General features: G+C 40.2%; 2 protein-coding genes across 2 annotated transcripts; one reads left to right on the top strand and one right to left on the bottom strand.

Moving 5' to 3' along the window:
* Window positions 1-647: 647 nt before the first annotated feature.
* znf518a (zinc finger protein 518A) lies at window positions 648-5,928 on the bottom strand. The gene is made up of 3 exons (XM_079249373.1): window positions 5,832-5,928; window positions 2,752-4,995; window positions 648-2,629 (listed from the first exon to the last, which is right to left on the bottom strand). Exons 2-3 carry the CDS (start codon window positions 4,958-4,960, stop codon window positions 1,953-1,955), a joined length of 2,886 nt encoding a protein of 961 aa, XP_079105499.1. The 5' UTR covers window positions 4,961-4,995; window positions 5,832-5,928; the 3' UTR covers window positions 648-1,952.
* Window positions 5,929-11,463: 5,535 nt separating this feature from the next.
* ccnj (cyclin J) lies at window positions 11,464-16,429 on the top strand (the record flags this gene model as incomplete). The annotated part of the gene is made up of 5 exons (XM_079248349.1): window positions 11,464-11,532; window positions 11,752-11,962; window positions 12,046-12,345; window positions 15,613-15,772; window positions 16,075-16,429. The coding sequence occupies 5 exons, from the start codon at window positions 11,464-11,466 to the stop codon at window positions 16,427-16,429; spliced, it is 1,095 nt and encodes a 364-aa protein (XP_079104475.1).
* Between the last annotated feature and the right edge of the window lie 812 nt (window positions 16,430-17,241).

Below are 17,241 nucleotides of genomic sequence, written 5' to 3' on the forward strand. Positions count from 1 at the left end.
ATAGACATTGCTGTATCTTCTCAACTGGCAATCGAAGAGTATCAGTGTGGGTGTTTTAAACCATAAGTTATGATTCTTTAGGCAGACATTAACAGTGATCTGACTAAACAGTGTAACGTGGTGATATATAACTGCTCAGCTGGTTTTATGCCCGTGTTGCTTTTTAAACCTGCATTGACGTTATGCACCGTATATGTCTGCAACATATGTCTGATTTCTACAGGACACGTCAGCTAGACTCAGGAAAGCCATAGGTGCAGCTTATTGTACCTCAAAAGTGGCCATGTGACCCAAACAAGTCCAAACTCATCCTTAGACTTTAACTTCAGCAAAGTGTGCACTAGATCAACAGCCGCATTGTCAGATGCTCGTCTCCTTCATTGTTAATACCCGTCAGCAGAAGTGCGTGCTGCGCTCAAGTAGCACTGACTCTCAAGATATTAATTCATGTTTTTATTAACTTTATTCTCTTTAAGTCTGTAAACAGTGTGTTAAAAGTAATGTGATGAGTGAGAAGTGCTGTTACGGCAGGAAGAAGCAGGGATACCTTTTTTTTTTTTGTTTAAAACAATACGCTGAAGCACAAAAATACAAAATTGTACATTTGTTTTAATAAAACTTTGTGTTAAATCTGGTCATATTTTCAGTCACAAGATGCCGCCAGGAAAAAAAAAACTTTCATTTATTCTCTGTTCAATAAGTAATGCTATCATACTCATGCACACTCGTTGCATAACAATTACCAGGCACTTTGTGAGGATTCTCAGGTCATAGTTTACAGTACCACTAAAGGGACTATGTACAAATATAAATCTCTTATTCAAACTGAAAAAAGTATTACTGACCCTCCAGAAACGGGGATTTGTGTACAATTTTAGGTACATTTGTCCAATGGTCCTTGACTGTCTAGCTCTTTCACACATAATCACACACACAAATGAGCCAGAGGTCCCTTGTTGAGAATACTGAGGGATCATGGCTGCACAAGGAAATGTCAAGCCACAATAGGACACGGGTTGAGATTGTCGTCATAGGCTAAGGCCTGGCAAGGTGAGGTAATGGGAAATATAAATCCTCCTTTCATAGTGCAATTAAAAGACAAGATTATCACTTCAAGTCAAAAAAGAAACCCACAGAGGGAAAGACGGAGGGTTTGAAAAAAACTCAAAAATTTTCTAATCCAGATTTCTGAAATTTTATCAACTTTGACATAAAACACTGGCTTAATTTACTTAAAAGTCATTGTCTCCCACTCAATTAATGCAATGCATGGATATATAACTCAGTCAATGTATATTCTGAAAATAATTTGGAGTTCATACAAAAGAATTTACTAGTACACTGATTCCTCTAACAGTCCAAAGAAAAAACATAAAAGGAAGCATATAAAGGCTGAACTTAAGCATCATAAATATTGAATAAAACAGCTTATTTTTTTCCTTTTTAATTTTTTTTTTTTAGGTTTTTGTATATGAGTAAATTGTGAGTCTTTGCATCTTTAAAAAAAAAAAAAAACATAAATATGACAGCTACCACTGGTGTCCTACCCGTACATAAACTGATCCATAAGAAAATGGCATGGCAAATATACATATTACAGTGTTTTATAAAAGATTTCATATGACAGTGTACTTAAATCACCTTAAATAAAGCTATTGTGAAGACAAAATACAAACAAAACCAAATAATCAACACCCCCATTCTTGTGGCTTTACAAATTATTACTCAACTGTAGAGTTTGTGTCAAACTACCGTACTTTGACCGGAGGAGACAAAAAGGTAAAAAAAAACATTACCCTGAGAAAGTGAAGCCTCCAGAAATAAAACAAATTTGATTCTTCTCAAAATGAAATCACAAGACTTTAAAAAATATAAATGCTTCCATTATTGTTCTGTTTTATTGCAAAGAGTCCTTTTTCCAGGCTATAACTTGTATCCAGTGTGCGCGACGTTTACGAGTTTTCACAGCTTTTCCACTCCATCAGATGTCGCTGCCGATGGGCCATCATCGTTTCCTGACTCGTGAAGACCCTGCCGCAAAACCAGCAGGGAAATTTCAATGCAAAATCCCTGCTGGGGGAGACTGCGCCCACGATTTCGTACTTTTTCTTGTTCAACCTGCGGAATTTCAGCCTTAGTGTAAACCTTTCCTGCACAGCAGGGTCACCCTGCCCCGCGGGCTCTGCGGGGGAATCCGTCGGCTCCTCCGTTTCTGGTACCTCGCCGTTCAAAGCCGAGAGCGCGTTCAGAGTCCTGCGAGACAGGATGACTTTCTGCACCTCTTTGTGCCTGTTGACGATCTCCATGATCCGAGTCACCTGGGGGATGTCGGCATCTGGGTGATTAAGCACCACGACAGGCTGGTCTCCCACTGGACGCTTTACTGGCTGAGAGGGGTTTATGGCTACTAACTTCAGGGTCCTCTCCGTGTGTTTTGGGGCCGGTTGCCACTGATCCCCGGAGGCTGGTGAGGACTCCTGCTGAATGGCTTTACCTGTGGGTAAATGGATGCTGCTGAGGAGATTTGGACTGGAGTTTGTGGCTAGTTCTCCGTTATCTGTCCCTTCAACAAACTGGTCACTCGGCTGTGTATCAGGTTCAAGGCAGGAATCTTCCACATTCATCTCACCTGTTAAAAAAAAAAAAAAGAAAGAAAGAGGAACTGCTCTTGAATGCATCATTTAACCATAAGTTCAAATGTCAAGAAAACATCATTGTGCAACTGCTGTGTGTAGTAAGGTTAGTCATTACCCTGAGGTGAAGCAACAGGTTGAGAAACAGGAGAAGACGTGGTGTCAGGATGAGAAGCTCCATTCACAGCTGGACTCCTCTCATCTGAAACATGAATATCAGCACCGCTGAGGGACTTCTGGAGCAGCTCAGTCTCCTGACACGTCCCTTCCTCGGTCGCTGATGCAGCACTCGGGTTCATCTGGCTCGTTTCACCTGCTGATCTCTTTTCAGCTTCAGTTCCCAACAAAACCAGTGACTTCTCTGCATCAGCTTGCATTTCTTGGTGCATGGATGCACCATCTTTGAGAGGGACAGGTTCATTTCCAGTCACTTCTTTCACTGAGGAGGTGTTAGCAAGCTCGTCTCCCAGCTCTGGTTGTAAAATCGAAGTTATGGCTTCAGACAGATCATTAGAGTCGGTGACGGAGCCTTTGGTCCAGGTCTTTTGGACTTCTCCTGGCTGCGTGTTTTGTAGAATCTGTGTCGTCTCCTCCTCTGCTCTACAAGGATCTAAGAGTCCAGGAAGGCCATCTATCGCACCACCTCCAGACTGAGACAAAGGGCTTTGTGAAACCCACTGCTTCACCTTCACAGGATTCTTCTTCAGAACTTTCCTTAAAGTCTGCCCTTTTGGTTTTTTCCCCACCTTTTTAAATCGGTTTCTTCTTTTCCGCCGTCGATTTGTTGTCTGCTTCAGTAAGGCTCTTCGAAAACTAATCTTTTCTTCTCCCTCACTTGACAACTTCACATCACCAGTGACATGCAGCCCATCTTCATGTGTAGGTCCTTCCAGTTTTTCATTTTGATCCTCAGCTTCCTGATCCGTCTTGAATTCCTGATTTTCTCTGTTTTCCTGCTTTCCAGTGCACACAGACGGTTCACTCTGGACAGACATAGAGACATCATTTTGGAGTTTGCTTTCATCCTCCAGACAAGGGGAAAGGTCTTTCAAATTTGGCTCGCATCCTTTTGGGTCGCCTGCACAATGTGCATCGCTAGTTGCACTTTCAGGACAAGAGCTTTTCTTCTCGGTGGATGTCATCAGTTTTAGCCTTTTCCCGTAAGAAGCACCATTCTGGGCTACAGTTATCTTATTCTTGACTGTAAGGACAGCAAGATCTGAGGGGTTTGACGCAATGCCACTTTCCAACTTTGGGTGAAGATTCACATCTTGAGGGACATTTGACAACACAGTTTTAAAAGCCTTGGTCCATTTCTGGTCGTCGGTTTCCCCGGCAACAGAGTTCATCAAAAACTGCTGAGTCTCCTCTAGTGTTGTTTGTGGATCAGACAGATGGCAGTATTTATCCAGGAATTCTTTCCCTGGCAGGGAAAGACAGTCCTGCGTTAGCCAACACATTCCCTTTACTGCGCTTCTTGTTAATCTGGAGTTCATTCTGGGGATTGTGTCATTTGGTTTTATTGCTATGGCATGAACGCCCCTCTTCTCTCTTCTCTGGTTACCATTCTGGCAGACGTGGACAGCTTTAACGTGCTTCGTAATCAACCACTTCCGAGATGCTTCAAAGCCGCAGTACTGACAACGTAAAGTCTGTGCCGATGACAGTCGATTCTTGTCCTTTCTGAGCAGCAGCTTATCATCAGCTTCTTTCAGGTCAAAATTATGTCCATAAATGTGCTCTAAAAACACTCTTACATCACCGGTGGAAAATTTCTGGCAAATTTCACATGAATATTTACCATTCAGGCAGTGAGAGTTCGTCAAGTGTGCACTGAACTCAGGCCATGTGCGTTGAATGTTGTCACTGCACATGCTGCAGCTAGAAAATGTGTCTTTGTGGCTTAATAAATGAACCTGAAGGTAGGAGAACTCATGAGTACTAAAGGTACACATATGACAGGGAAAAACCGGTGGGCTCCCTCTGTGGTTTTCCTCAAAATGTCTCACTAAGTCTTTTGGTACATATTCCAAGTTGTCCTTGCATTGAGAACACGTGAACCTGAGTGTGTTTCCGTCATCATTCGTCATGCACTGACTCTGCTGCGCTTCCTGGTGAGGCTTCTTTGATGAAGGCCACACTGTGGTCTGCTCCCACTCCTCTGCTATCTTCTTTGGTCCATTCTTATCTTCGCTTTGCATAGCTGGGGGCTGTACGGCGCTCTTCCTGAGGTGGCGGAGCCGTTTGTGCCAGTTTCTATTCTTCATATTGACACGCCGTTTATTATCTCCCGTGGAGGTGGCTGCACAAATATCCACCAAATCCATGGCCTTTTTTTTTTCTTTTTTTTTTTTCCAGATTCCTGAAAGAACAAAAATATGCAAGCGTTAGATAAAGAAGTGTAGCTTTAAGGTAAATACAATAGCTTAAAATGCTTTCCTAATGAGACCAAGCATTTTTTGGTTTTTTTAAAGTTTGTTTTGATCATGTAACAGCAAAACCTATATAAAGAAGCTGCACATGATGTCCAGTTCTGCATGTTATTTTACAACTAGTCCACCTGTTGCTGGCCATGGTGGAAATTGCCACATCATAAATAACCATCACATTCACATTACGTTTAAGAAATCGGTAACCAGGTGCAGGAAAGCACTTCGGCTCACCTGTTCGATTTCTGAACATCACGGTCTGCATATAAAAACACATGAACTCGCTATGGTGGGCGGTGCAATGGAAAAACTTAGAAAAAGAAATAAACGATTGAAATACAAAGTGATATAGACCGGGCTAGCAGTTCTTTCAAAGCAGACAAGTCTAGGGGGGGCGGGGGGATGAATCCATTGTGCAGTTTTGACTTAACCACAACAAAGTGATAAGTCTGGCTGTGTACCGACAGCAATTGCCAATTAAGTTACGATCAAATTAAAAACCAGCGTGTAAAGCATCCCAACCTTAATGTTTCCGCTAAGCTAAGTGTTAAAATGAGATAGCATGCGAGTGATTTGAATTAACGTGACGCACAAGAGCTTACAAAGACGAAATAACTTGGAGAATACAAAGCATGGCGACAAAGTTACACCGCGAAGCTCTTTTTCAAAGCCGCGACAAGCTATTACTGCAGACAGACCTGCCGTGTGGAATAAATTAGGAGCAACTATTGAGTTGTTCAAGTAGTTGTCTCGTTGTTTTTTTTTTTACCTTTTCTTTTGTGGGGAGCTTGACAGCTCAGCGAGTGGCAGCCATGATGGTTTCATCCGGGGATTACAGCCTCTGAGCTGCTTTAGCCTTTAGCCTGGTGCCTCCGCGCTGTCCCAGGCCTGCAGTCAAACACACAAACACCGACTCGTTTCACGTCAAAACTGCTCTTTGTGACTCTAACCATAATTCATTTCATTCCACAGAAAAATACGACTACCTAAAAGCTGATTAGAGTGATATTTTTGGAGAAGAAATTACATTAACTGCAATTAAGCTTGAATGCAACAAAATGGCAACAAAACATACATCTGTCAGATTCAATTTAATTGAATAATGACAGTACAAGAGGGTGGATAATTGCTATCAAATATATTTTTCAACGTCCTTAGACTGTTATAAAGTGTACAAAATGTATCCTTGTTAAGTTTTAGAACTACTAACTGAACAAAGGGCATGTTTGTTAAGCCTTTGGGAATTTTATTTATCTTTTTATACCTTTTTTGTTATTTTTGCTGAGCTTTGGTTGCCTTGTGTGTAAATACTTTGCATCGTTTTGTGGTTTTGCAACTCATCTTGGCTGTTATAATCATAGTTCTGCCAAATTTACGACATATTGTGAATACAGGATGGTCAGCCATCACAATTTCTTAAAAATCCTTAAATTGTCATAAAGTCTGCAAAATATTCTAATGTTATAGAAGTAAAAACAAAGCACTAACCACTAGATATAAACCTGTAGCACTTGTGCTATTTACAAGATCTTTTTAAGTATTAATTTTCCCCTTTTTGTAATTTGTGGTCAGCTTTGACAGCTTTGCGTGTAATTGCAGATGTTTTGCATCTTTCATGTGGTTGTGAATTGACTACAAAAAGATGCAAAATGCATCTTTATGTAGTCAGTTTAATTGCATTCAATTAGACTGCACTGCGTCTGTAGTCATTTTGTCTCATGTTTCTGTGAAAACACCAGTAACACTGTTCTCCTGTATTTGCAGGAGAAGCTAAAACATGTTTGGTTTTTGTTTGTTTGTTTGCTTGTTTTGTAAATGCCCTGTTCTTGCAAAACACTAAAGTAAGACAATGCTTCATCTTGTGTGATATTAAGAAGCTGGATGTCCCTTTAGTCTACTAAGTGCTTCACAAATGAACTCAGTGAAGAGCAGCTTCTCACAACAAAAATATAATGAAGGAAACAAGTACAGCGTTTCAGTGGCATTTTGAGACATTTGAATACATCAACATAATAGTTTGGAGATTATTTCAAGATAGTAACATTTTTAAGAAAGAAATATTAACTTAGATATTTGGATTAAAAATAACCATTTAAAAAGCTGCCATTTCTAAACCAAATTCTCAACACATTGCAATATCCTACCAGAAATATTCCAATAAAGTCCTTCCCAGCATTTCCAGATTAGGTCATAAACTGCATGCAACATGTTCAAATTGCCACAAAATCCTGGCAACATGTCTCTAACTCTATTGGCTTCTTATAAAAACCTGGATAAAATCTTTCACTTTACAGAGACATCATGTCTTGTTTAGGCTCTTTATCTGTCTGTTGACCTCTTTCTAATCTATGCCCCCTCCAGAGAGCTGTTCACGCTCACCTCCTGGTTGCAGAGGGTCCTGACTCCAGGCTACAACTCTGAAACTTTCTCTGTCTTAACGTCTAAAATATTAAAACCCTCATAATGGTTGCAGAGATCAACCTAATATTTGGTTTTACCAGCTATCTGTTGTGCATTTCAATTTTCTATCTGTGCTGTTTTATAAACTAAAACAGCAGTATAATGCAAAAAAAAAGAAAAATATTCACAAGTTCTACTCTATTATTACTTGAAGACAGGAAATCTAATGGGTTGTTCAAACTGCTGGGCAGGTTTGTGGCAGCCCACTGCAAGGAACTGTGTGACACCAGAGAAAAGAGAGGCTTTGAAAGGACTGCAACAAGCTCCATCCACCCTGGGCACCTTTTGTTTCCTCTGCAAGACACTTCCAGCCCATTTAAGAGTGACCCTGCCATCCACCTCAGTGATGTCTACCATAGAGTGGTTAGCATTACTAATCCTCTTAACATCACCCCCTGGATGCAGCCATCCTCTCTGCCCTGGGGAAGCACTTTAATACCCTCAGTCATTTTTTTTCCCCCCAGTGAATTTTCCCCAAGAGAAATTGCAATTAACTTGATAAAAAAAATTGAATGTCATTTGTATTGTATTGTATTGTATTGTATTTAAATGTTTAAAGGTTTTTGTCACTGATCCATTGTTGGAAGAGTGAAACAGCTGGACACTAAAATGTACCTGCTTAAGAGCCATTAATGGATTTATAAAAGATTACTAAAGTCATTTAAATTCCTTTTTTTTAAGATACTTTGTACTGTTGTAATCTGACCAAATAAAAACAAAAATGTAAATATAAGTTAAAAAGAAACATTAATTAATCAACATGTAATCCTTATGATGTGCTGTACTGGTCCTGATTGCTGCAGTACTAATGAAGCCTCAAACTGAAGGCAACATTTTAAACATTTATTTAGTGAGGGGGTGTCAAGCACTTTCTTTCTTCTTTTTTCAGAGGCCCAATAAAGCTAAATTTGACCTCAATTGGGGCAGAACAGTAAAACAACGGCAGAATATTTTTAAATGAGACTAACTTCAAATGTTTCCTTTTGCTTTAGTGTGAACCAGTACATGATATTCATGTTCATGATGTTTGCATTTGACTACTTATCCTTTTATAAAACATTATGAACAACCTGAAATTTCCTGAGAAGAATAAATGCAGTTTCAACCATATTTTCCTCAGTTACACATTTACAGTTGTGCTCAAGTGTACTAGCACCCTTGCATTAAATAAGGAAAAATGATACAGCTGTCATTGAAATGAGTTGAAATTGACTATATTAAATGAAAATCCTGACATCGAGTTTGAATTTTGGCTGATCAACAGAATTTAAAACAATAAAATCATGATGGGACTGGAAAACTAATATTTTGTTTAACAGACCATTGAGGCGATCACTGCAATCAGGTGTTTTGTTTAACTCTCAGTCAAACTTATGAACCTGTTAGCAGGTGTTCTGGCCAACTGCTCATCAGCAAAGTGCTCTAAACTGGCACAGTTTTGTTTTTACTTTGGAACAGAAAAATTCCTTATTTGTCATTATGATTAGAATAACTTCATAAGACCTAGAAGCTATTTGCCATGCCATGGCATTTTTTGCCGCTTTATCCAGGGTCGGGTCGCGGGGGCAGCAGTCTAAGCAAGGACATCCAGACTTCCCTCTTCCCAGCCACATTTGCCAACTTCCCTGCCCTGGCGTTCCCAAGCCAGCTGAGAGATATAATCCCTCCAACCTGTCCTGGGTCTTCCCCGGGGTCTCCTCCCAGAGGGACATGCCCGGAACACCTCACCAGGGAGGTCCAGGAGGCATCCTGACCAGATGCCCGAGCCACCTCAGCTGGTTCCTCTCAACGTGGAGGAGCAGCGGCTCTACTCTGAGCCCGTCCTGGAAGACCAAGCTTCCCACCCTATCTCTAAGGGAGAGCCCTGCGGAGGAAGGGTGGCCGGGCTCCAAGTCTACAAGGCACATGTCGACTGGATGGACAAACTCCCATGCCCAAAGACCCCAAAGAGGGTATAGAGCTGGTCCACTGTTCCGCGACCAGGAGGAAAACCGCACTGCTCCTCCTCAATCAGAGATTCAACTATCCAACAGACCCTTTTATCCAGAACCCATGAATAGACCTTTCCAGGGAGGATGAGAAGTGTGATTCCCCATAGTTGGAGCACAGCCTCCGGTCTGCCCCAGTCTGCCAATCCAGAGGCACTGTCCCCAATGTCCACGCGATGCTGCAGAGACGTGTCAGCCAGGACAGCCCCACAGCATCCAGAGCCTTAAGAAGCTATTTTAAATGTGCATATTTTAACATCTGCATAGTAATCCTGACCACATGAAGTGATTAATCTCATGCTACATATTAAAGTGAGGTCCATTAAGGAAGAAAGATGTCAAATATACTGCAAGTATTCCCCTGCCTTGTAAATGTTTTTTACTCAACCATAAAAATGCAACCTTGCATAAAAAAATTACTTTGGGTCTTCTTCTGGGCATGACTAGGGTCTCATGCTGAGACACAGGAATTTGCTTGTTTTATCCATTATTTTCAAACGCTTATGTACTAATATCTACTAATGTCAGATTTACAAGGCAACTTTAATCCATTAACTTTTGTGAAAATGTTTTACATACATTGTAATGTTCTTGTAATAAGTGACTTCAAGATCTTGGAGAAGGGCTTCTGATGTGTTTCACTCTTTAGAACCCTTAACCATGATAATGACATGTCGAAGCTGTAGCAATAACATTGATTTAGAAGTTACCAGCTTTTGTGTTTTTGTCCCATACTGAACCAATTCCAAGCAATTTTGTAAACTCCCATTCTAATGTTAACTTCTAAATTTATTTACATGTCTATATTATTCTTTTAGATGCCTGTTGGCTTAATCTGTGAAACAAATTGCCAAAAATATCTTGAATGACAGCAAACCTTGTGTTTGTAGAAACCTTATTCAAGGAACAAAAACAAAATATTTTCAATTATGTGCTAAAAGTGCTTTTCCTATGGCTGCTTAGCATTCCGTGTTCCACTATAACTCTACCTCTAAATACTTTTACAGTATAAAGTCACAGCCAGACAAAGCATGGTTTGGATTTCTGAATCCTTACTTATTGTATTTTGGTTGTCCTCTCTACAGACTATTTATTGTAAACAAAAAAAAAAGCAAGTTATTAACTACCGATAATGAAAATATGAAGACTGCCTAGAAACAGTCTTTACATCTTTTATAAAATGTAAATCCAAACCAAAGCTGTCCAATCTGCGCAGTGATTGGATGTTGACTGTTGTTGGACTGACTTGTAATTGGCTGCATCCTGTGCATTACTTCAAGCTCAGCAGTGCAGGCAGTGGAGTGATGCTTTCAGGTGCTAATCAAAAACGCTCCGACTTCAGAAATTTCCCTTACAAGATTGCAGTGATCCAGAGTAAACATTTCTCTGGGAAAAATATATATCCATATAAATACAATGTATCATCAGGTAAATTTAAAAATTTTAATTTTTTGTTTATTTTTTCTTTTTCTGCACATTCCCGGTTTCGTTTCAGCTAACTGTCTTCAAACCTGGAGTTTCTATTTCCGAGCAGCTTTTGAACGCATCTGCAGAGTTTGATGAGCTCGTGTAGCTGAGCCGACAAGCCTCGCTAACTACAGCAATGAGTGAGGGCAAAGCCTGTCCGGCTAGTTTACATTGAGGTTTACTTCAGTCAAACTGCCTGTAATATTCACTACATGTGCTCATTGGGTGAGTCTCCACACATGAAACGTTTGTAACGAAATGAAATGAAGAAAACTTTATTTATTGACGCACAGTTACCTTCATTTCCACGTCCTAGTTGAGAAAAAGACAGAACCGACAGAGGATTTATCAGGATACTCACTGATCGCTGATGTGAACAGCTATGTGGCTGTTTCGCAATTTAGTTTCTGAAGTGAAAGCATCTTCCATGCAAAGTTACCTTTACCTATGTGTTGCATTTCAGAGTTTTCCAAAGCACAGTGTTAAATGGAGCTAGAGGACCAATGGTGGAAAGCACAACTTGCTGCAGATATTTACCAGGCGCTGCGATACAAAGTGAGTCCAACATAGGACATTTTTGGTTGCTTTAATTTAAACAAAGGATGCAATATTTCCTCCATAGAAAACTTCACTTAAAGTATTACATCTCAGTTCTGTGTCACACATTTTCAGGTTTTAATACATTAATGGGCATAAAAAAAAATAAGTGTATGCTGCTAGATGGTCAATTTTGATTACTTCATAACTATCAGTGTGCAATATGTTGTCTAACAGGAGCTCAAGTTGCCTTCCTACAAAGGTCAGTCCCCTCAGCTCAACTTGAGACGATACTTCTCAGACCTCATAGCCATCATCAGCAACCGCTTCAGGCTTTGTCCTGCAGCCAGACACCTGGCTGTCTACCTGCTGGACCTTTTCATGGACCGTTACGATGTCACAATGCAGCAGCTTCACATGGTTTCACTCTCTTGTCTTCTTTTGGCGAGTAAGTCCGCTGTCGATTTCACACTACAAAAGCTGGATTTTTGCCTACACTGATATTACAGATCTAATTGTTCTTCTCTGTAGGTAAATTTGAGGAAAGGGAGGATCGGGTGCCAAAGCTGGAAACCCTGAACAGCCTGACCTGCATGAGCTCCATGAACCTGGTGCTTACCAAGCAGGGTTTACTGCACATGGAGCTTCTCCTTCTGGAAACCTTCCAGTGGAACCTGTACCTCCCGACAGCTGCTCATTTCATAGAATATTACCTGTCTGTCGCTGTTCATGAAGGAGATCTGCATGATGGCTGGCCTATGACTAGCCTGGAGAAGACTAAACTGTACATGGCAAAGTACGCTGATTACTTTCTAGAGGTTTCCTTGCAAGGTATGTTGCATTTTCTGTTTGGCCTGTATATCCTTACAGCTGCCCCTTGGCAAAGGACAATGTTTGTTGATTAAAGCCCATCTACAAACTTGCAGATTTTTTCAGTGACACACCCCTTATCAACTGCTAACTCTGCATCCATCTTGCATCCTATCTGTACTGTCGACTCTTGTCTTGTCTCTTACTCCTTCTTTTTTTCTTTCTTTCTTTCCGTCTCCTCCTATAATAATGCCCTTTTTATGTTTCTTTGTTGAATCAGATGCAGTGCACGTTCCAAAACCTCTCAGTGTGTTGATATCAGCTTCTGGCATGTTGTTGTCTGGCATGTACATTAAGTGAAAGTCATCTTTTTTTATGGCGTGGTGTCCCAGAAGCATAAGTTGCGAAGCATGGTTTCTTAGCCCTGGAATGTTGCTAGGCAACGATGGTGCCATGCATATATGTAATGTCACTGCACCATCAAAAAAAAAGGAAACATGTCTTTAAGGTCAGAAGGTCACATATTGCTACTTTATAGCTCATATTCCTCTCATTTATATATTCAGAATTTTACAACCATAATCCCGAAAGCATTGGGATGATGTGTAAAATGTAAATAAAAACAGAATGCGATGCAAAACCCATGAACCCATATTTCATTCCCAAAAGAACACAAACAAAATAAGACACGTTAAACTGAGATATGTAGCATTTCATGGCAAATGGCTGTTGATGTGTTGATGGCAGCAACAGATCTTAGAAATGTAAGAGCAGGATACAGAGAAAGACTGGAAAAGGTGGATGAAAACTAATTAATTAGGTTAATTTTCAACAAGTCTAGATGACAAGTCTACATGACTAGATATAAAAGGATCTTTTAAAAAAAAAAAAAAAAAAAAAAAAAAAAGTCCCCTAAAGTAAAATTACCAAGGCTTTGAAGTTCCCACAAAAAGTGTAAAATACTATATGAACAGTGCTTTTTTAGTTTGTTTTGTCTACGTTTTACTGTAATGTTCTCTTTATAAAACTCATCCTGTATTTTACAGAATACAGTTGCTTTTGTGTGCTTAGCTTTAATAATGCTTTATCTTTAGCAATGCACTTTGTTTAATTAACGGTTGCTGAAAAAGACTATACAAATATATTATTGAAAAAAAATCAAATTAAAGAATTACAAGGAATCTGTGTGTGCAGGGGCCTCAGGCAGTACTGCAATGAAAACAAACTTGATTTTTTTGCAGTAAATCACTGCATGGGTTCAGGAATGTCTCCAGAAATTACTGTCTGTAAACACAATACTTCCTGAAATTCACAAATGCAGTTTAAAACCCCATCATGCAAAGAAGCCAATGTGAAGATGATCCAGAAGCACCACTGCCTCTTTGAGTCAAAGCTCATTTAAAACAATCTAAGGCAGAGTGGAAAATTATTCTGTGATTAATTAATCAATATTTGAACATTTTTTGGGGGGGGGGGCATGAACACCGTAGGAAAGGGAGCATCCAGCTTGTTAGGCAGCAGTTCAAAGGTCTGCCACTCTGATGGTATGGCGTTGCTTTAGTGTCTATAGCATGGCCAGCTTCCATATCTGGTTTTAAAGCAAAATCTGCTCCCATCCAGACAACGTCTTTTCAGAGAAAGCCCTGCAGATTCAGCAAGACATCCATCAAAATAGCATTGCTTCAGAGTCCAGGTGCTGAACTGAACCAACAGAAAACATTTAGCATATCAAGAAAATGAAAAATCTGGTCACTAAAGGGAGCTAAAATCCTTGATCAGACAAAAATGGTAAAACATTCCTTTCCTTAAAGTCGAGCAACTGGTTTTCTCACTTCCCAAATGTTTACGTAACACAATGGTAACTGGTGAACTTGTAAAATGTCTGTTTCAACATCTGACATATTGTTTTTAAAGTTCTATTGTGAAGTTTTCATAATAATTGTATTTACAGTTTACGCAGAATCACAACTCTCTAAAATTGCAGTAGTATTATGCTGGTCTACTGTAGCCTGTTTACATGTGATGATGCAGAAACAAACATCTGTCGTCTCTTTAAAACTTACAAATCAAACTCGCATCAAGACCCAGCAACAGCAGAACAACTTATTACATATCCTTATTTATGCAAGCGGACATATTTCTCCCTCATATTTATTGACAAAAATCCCAGTTATTAGCTCTGTGTAGAAATAATTAACTAAAAATCCAGTCTTTCCTGTGTATTAAAGGAAACATTGAAGCTTCTTTTCCCTCAGCATTCTGAGAATCCAACCAGCTCTTATCCTGGCTGCTGTTATTATACTTCCAGGTCGTTTTACTCAATTAAAACCTTCCTAAACAAAGAAAACTATTCAACCACACACATTGACCCAGTAGTTGGCTTTCTGTTGTCACTTCTGCCTCCCCTGTAGTGCACCCATTCACACTCCCTCTATGAATCAGTGCATGGAGTCCAGCGGTGCTTCAACATGCTTACAGTACAGGATATAAGAAAGATCAAAGATACTATGAGGTTTTATTTATACCCATAGATAAATTCATGTCAGCATGAGTTATATAAAGCACAATACAGACAGACTACATGTTCAAGCTGCACATAAGTCAGTGAAGGACACCCACGTGACTGATTTAGTATTTCGTGTAGAAAGGTAGCACATTTTAATGTTAGCCGGTGGGAGTCAGTACCTTCAGTTCCTGTTGTACTTTAACACAAGATTAGCTTCAATCTGACAAAGAACAGTTGAGTCTATAAACACCCCTTAAGTTGACCTTAATGCTTCACTCCACACTGTTAAAAACTGAGTTGGAGGACTGGTGAATAAACTGTAAATCACAAAGCTGTATTTCATGTATTTTTATTCCTTGTAGGTACTTTACATGATAGAAAATGTAAGTATGTCAAGGTTGTTGCCATTGAGTGGTCGAGAAATGAAGTGAATGTGTTCCTTAAAACCCATTTTACTTCTAACTAATCGCAAGTTGGCCCTCAGGAACCTGCATTGTTGTTCAGCAGAAGTAGCCCCAGAACATCACTGTCAGTCTTGTAGATCCACCTGAGCTGGCACTAAACCGGTTTCAGAACAAGTTGCCATGGCAATATGTAAAATATCAGCAAAGCTTTCCACAGCAAAACTAGATTCTCTGTTGTGTTTTCAGTAAACCAGACAACTTTTGACCAGCGGAAAAGAAGACGTTTGCTTTGAAAAGACATAATGCTCATGTGTATATGTATGTGTGTGTATTTATTTAAACCCATTAACTACTGGATCTGCTTTGCTTTCACTTTAGATCATGTGTTTTTGTGCTTTGCACCCTCAATGGTGGCTGCTGCCTGTGTGGCCACTTCGCGCCTCATCCTCCACTTGTCCCCTACCTGGCCACCCCGACTACAGCGCCTCACTGGCTACACATGGGAGAACCTCGTCCCTTGTGCAGAGAAACTACTCATGTGTGTATCCACACCTTGCCTTGACTAAGCATGCTTTTCATGAAACAGCAGTAAAATGTCCGCTCCAGAGTTATAATTCACTAAAGGGATATATTTTCTCAGTAGTGACTCCATGTACAGACCTCTTACAGTTGCAAATAGTACACACACACACCATAGCACATGTCAGATACGGTACAGGAAGACAATAGCTCACACATTTCAGACTGGATGTACAAGATAAATATCAGTGCCAATCTGATAGCACTGACTCTGTTCACTAATTAACAGTGCAACTCATTGTCTTGTTTTTTCCACCCCAGTGCACATGACAGTGATGTCAAAGAGGCCAACAAGCAAAAGTGTCAGCAGCCCAGCCAGCAGCAGCAGGGCCAGACTGTGTTCCACAGTTCAGGCCAGCCAGCCACTGTGACACAGTTCCTGCACATGCCCAGCATGCAGTATCCTCACCAGGGCTCGCAGTCTGGCTTAGCCCCCAACTACAGGCCTGCTTCCTACCTCAGCCACTCCACCTCCAGCCTGCAGGCTCCCAACGGCCCCCAGCATGGCAGCACCCAAGCCATTCCCACCTCACTGGATCCAAAGTCTAACCTTCCCAACAGGCCTTACCAAGTCAGCATGCACTACTCCTGTGCTGCTCCATGCTTTGACAGATAAGGGTCTTTTGAGGTTTTGTCATTTTTGGTGGAGGGGTGGAGAGGAGATAATCTGTTTTTCTTTATTGTTACAGAATCACACTGAAGGGAGAGAGAAAAAAACAAAACAGAACACGTTTTTAATTTAAAGAGACTCGATGAGATCAGTGCAGCACTTTGAAGTGTAAGGTGTGCGTGTTGTGCAATATGCCTACTCTGCTGGAGTTTTCTGTGCAGATCCTGCATGAAGACTTTTCTTTTCCAAGATATTTGAGATGTTGGGTATGAATGTAGCTGTGAAGTGTTTAGAGGCACCATTTGCACTTGTCTCCACTAGTGTTACCGCGTAGTTTAGCTTCAGACCAAAAGTATTGCATTTATTTAAGCTAAAGTGTACCTGAAGTATTTAATGCACAGATACGTTGTGCCTAGTCATTATGACTATCACTAAGTTAAAAAGGCAGTAACAAAAAGGGATTTGTGTCCATTTGTAGTTGAAAAATAGTTTGTGTGTGTGTCTTTTTTTTTTTTTTTTTTGTTTTGTTTTTTCTTTCAAAACCTTTTTTAAGTTATTATTTTGGCAAATGTCGTTTGGAAAAAACGAAGTGTGTACCCCTCTAGATGTTGCTACGCACAATATAAGCAGGAAATGTGACTGCTGCTTTAAACAGGATTTGCGTCAGTGCAGTTCACATCTATGGTTATTTTAAATAAAATATAAACCTGTGTTAATGACACTGTTGCTCTGTGTTTAATGAGTATGATGTGTTTTCCTGAGAACACTGGACATGATATATGTGCCTGTGGATAGCTGCCATGTGTTATGTGCCATTA

This window comes from Telmatherina bonti, assembly GCF_933228915.1.
Source record: "Telmatherina bonti genome assembly, chromosome: 11".
Classification (NCBI taxonomy): domain Eukaryota; kingdom Metazoa; phylum Chordata; class Actinopteri; order Atheriniformes; family Telmatherinidae; genus Telmatherina; species Telmatherina bonti.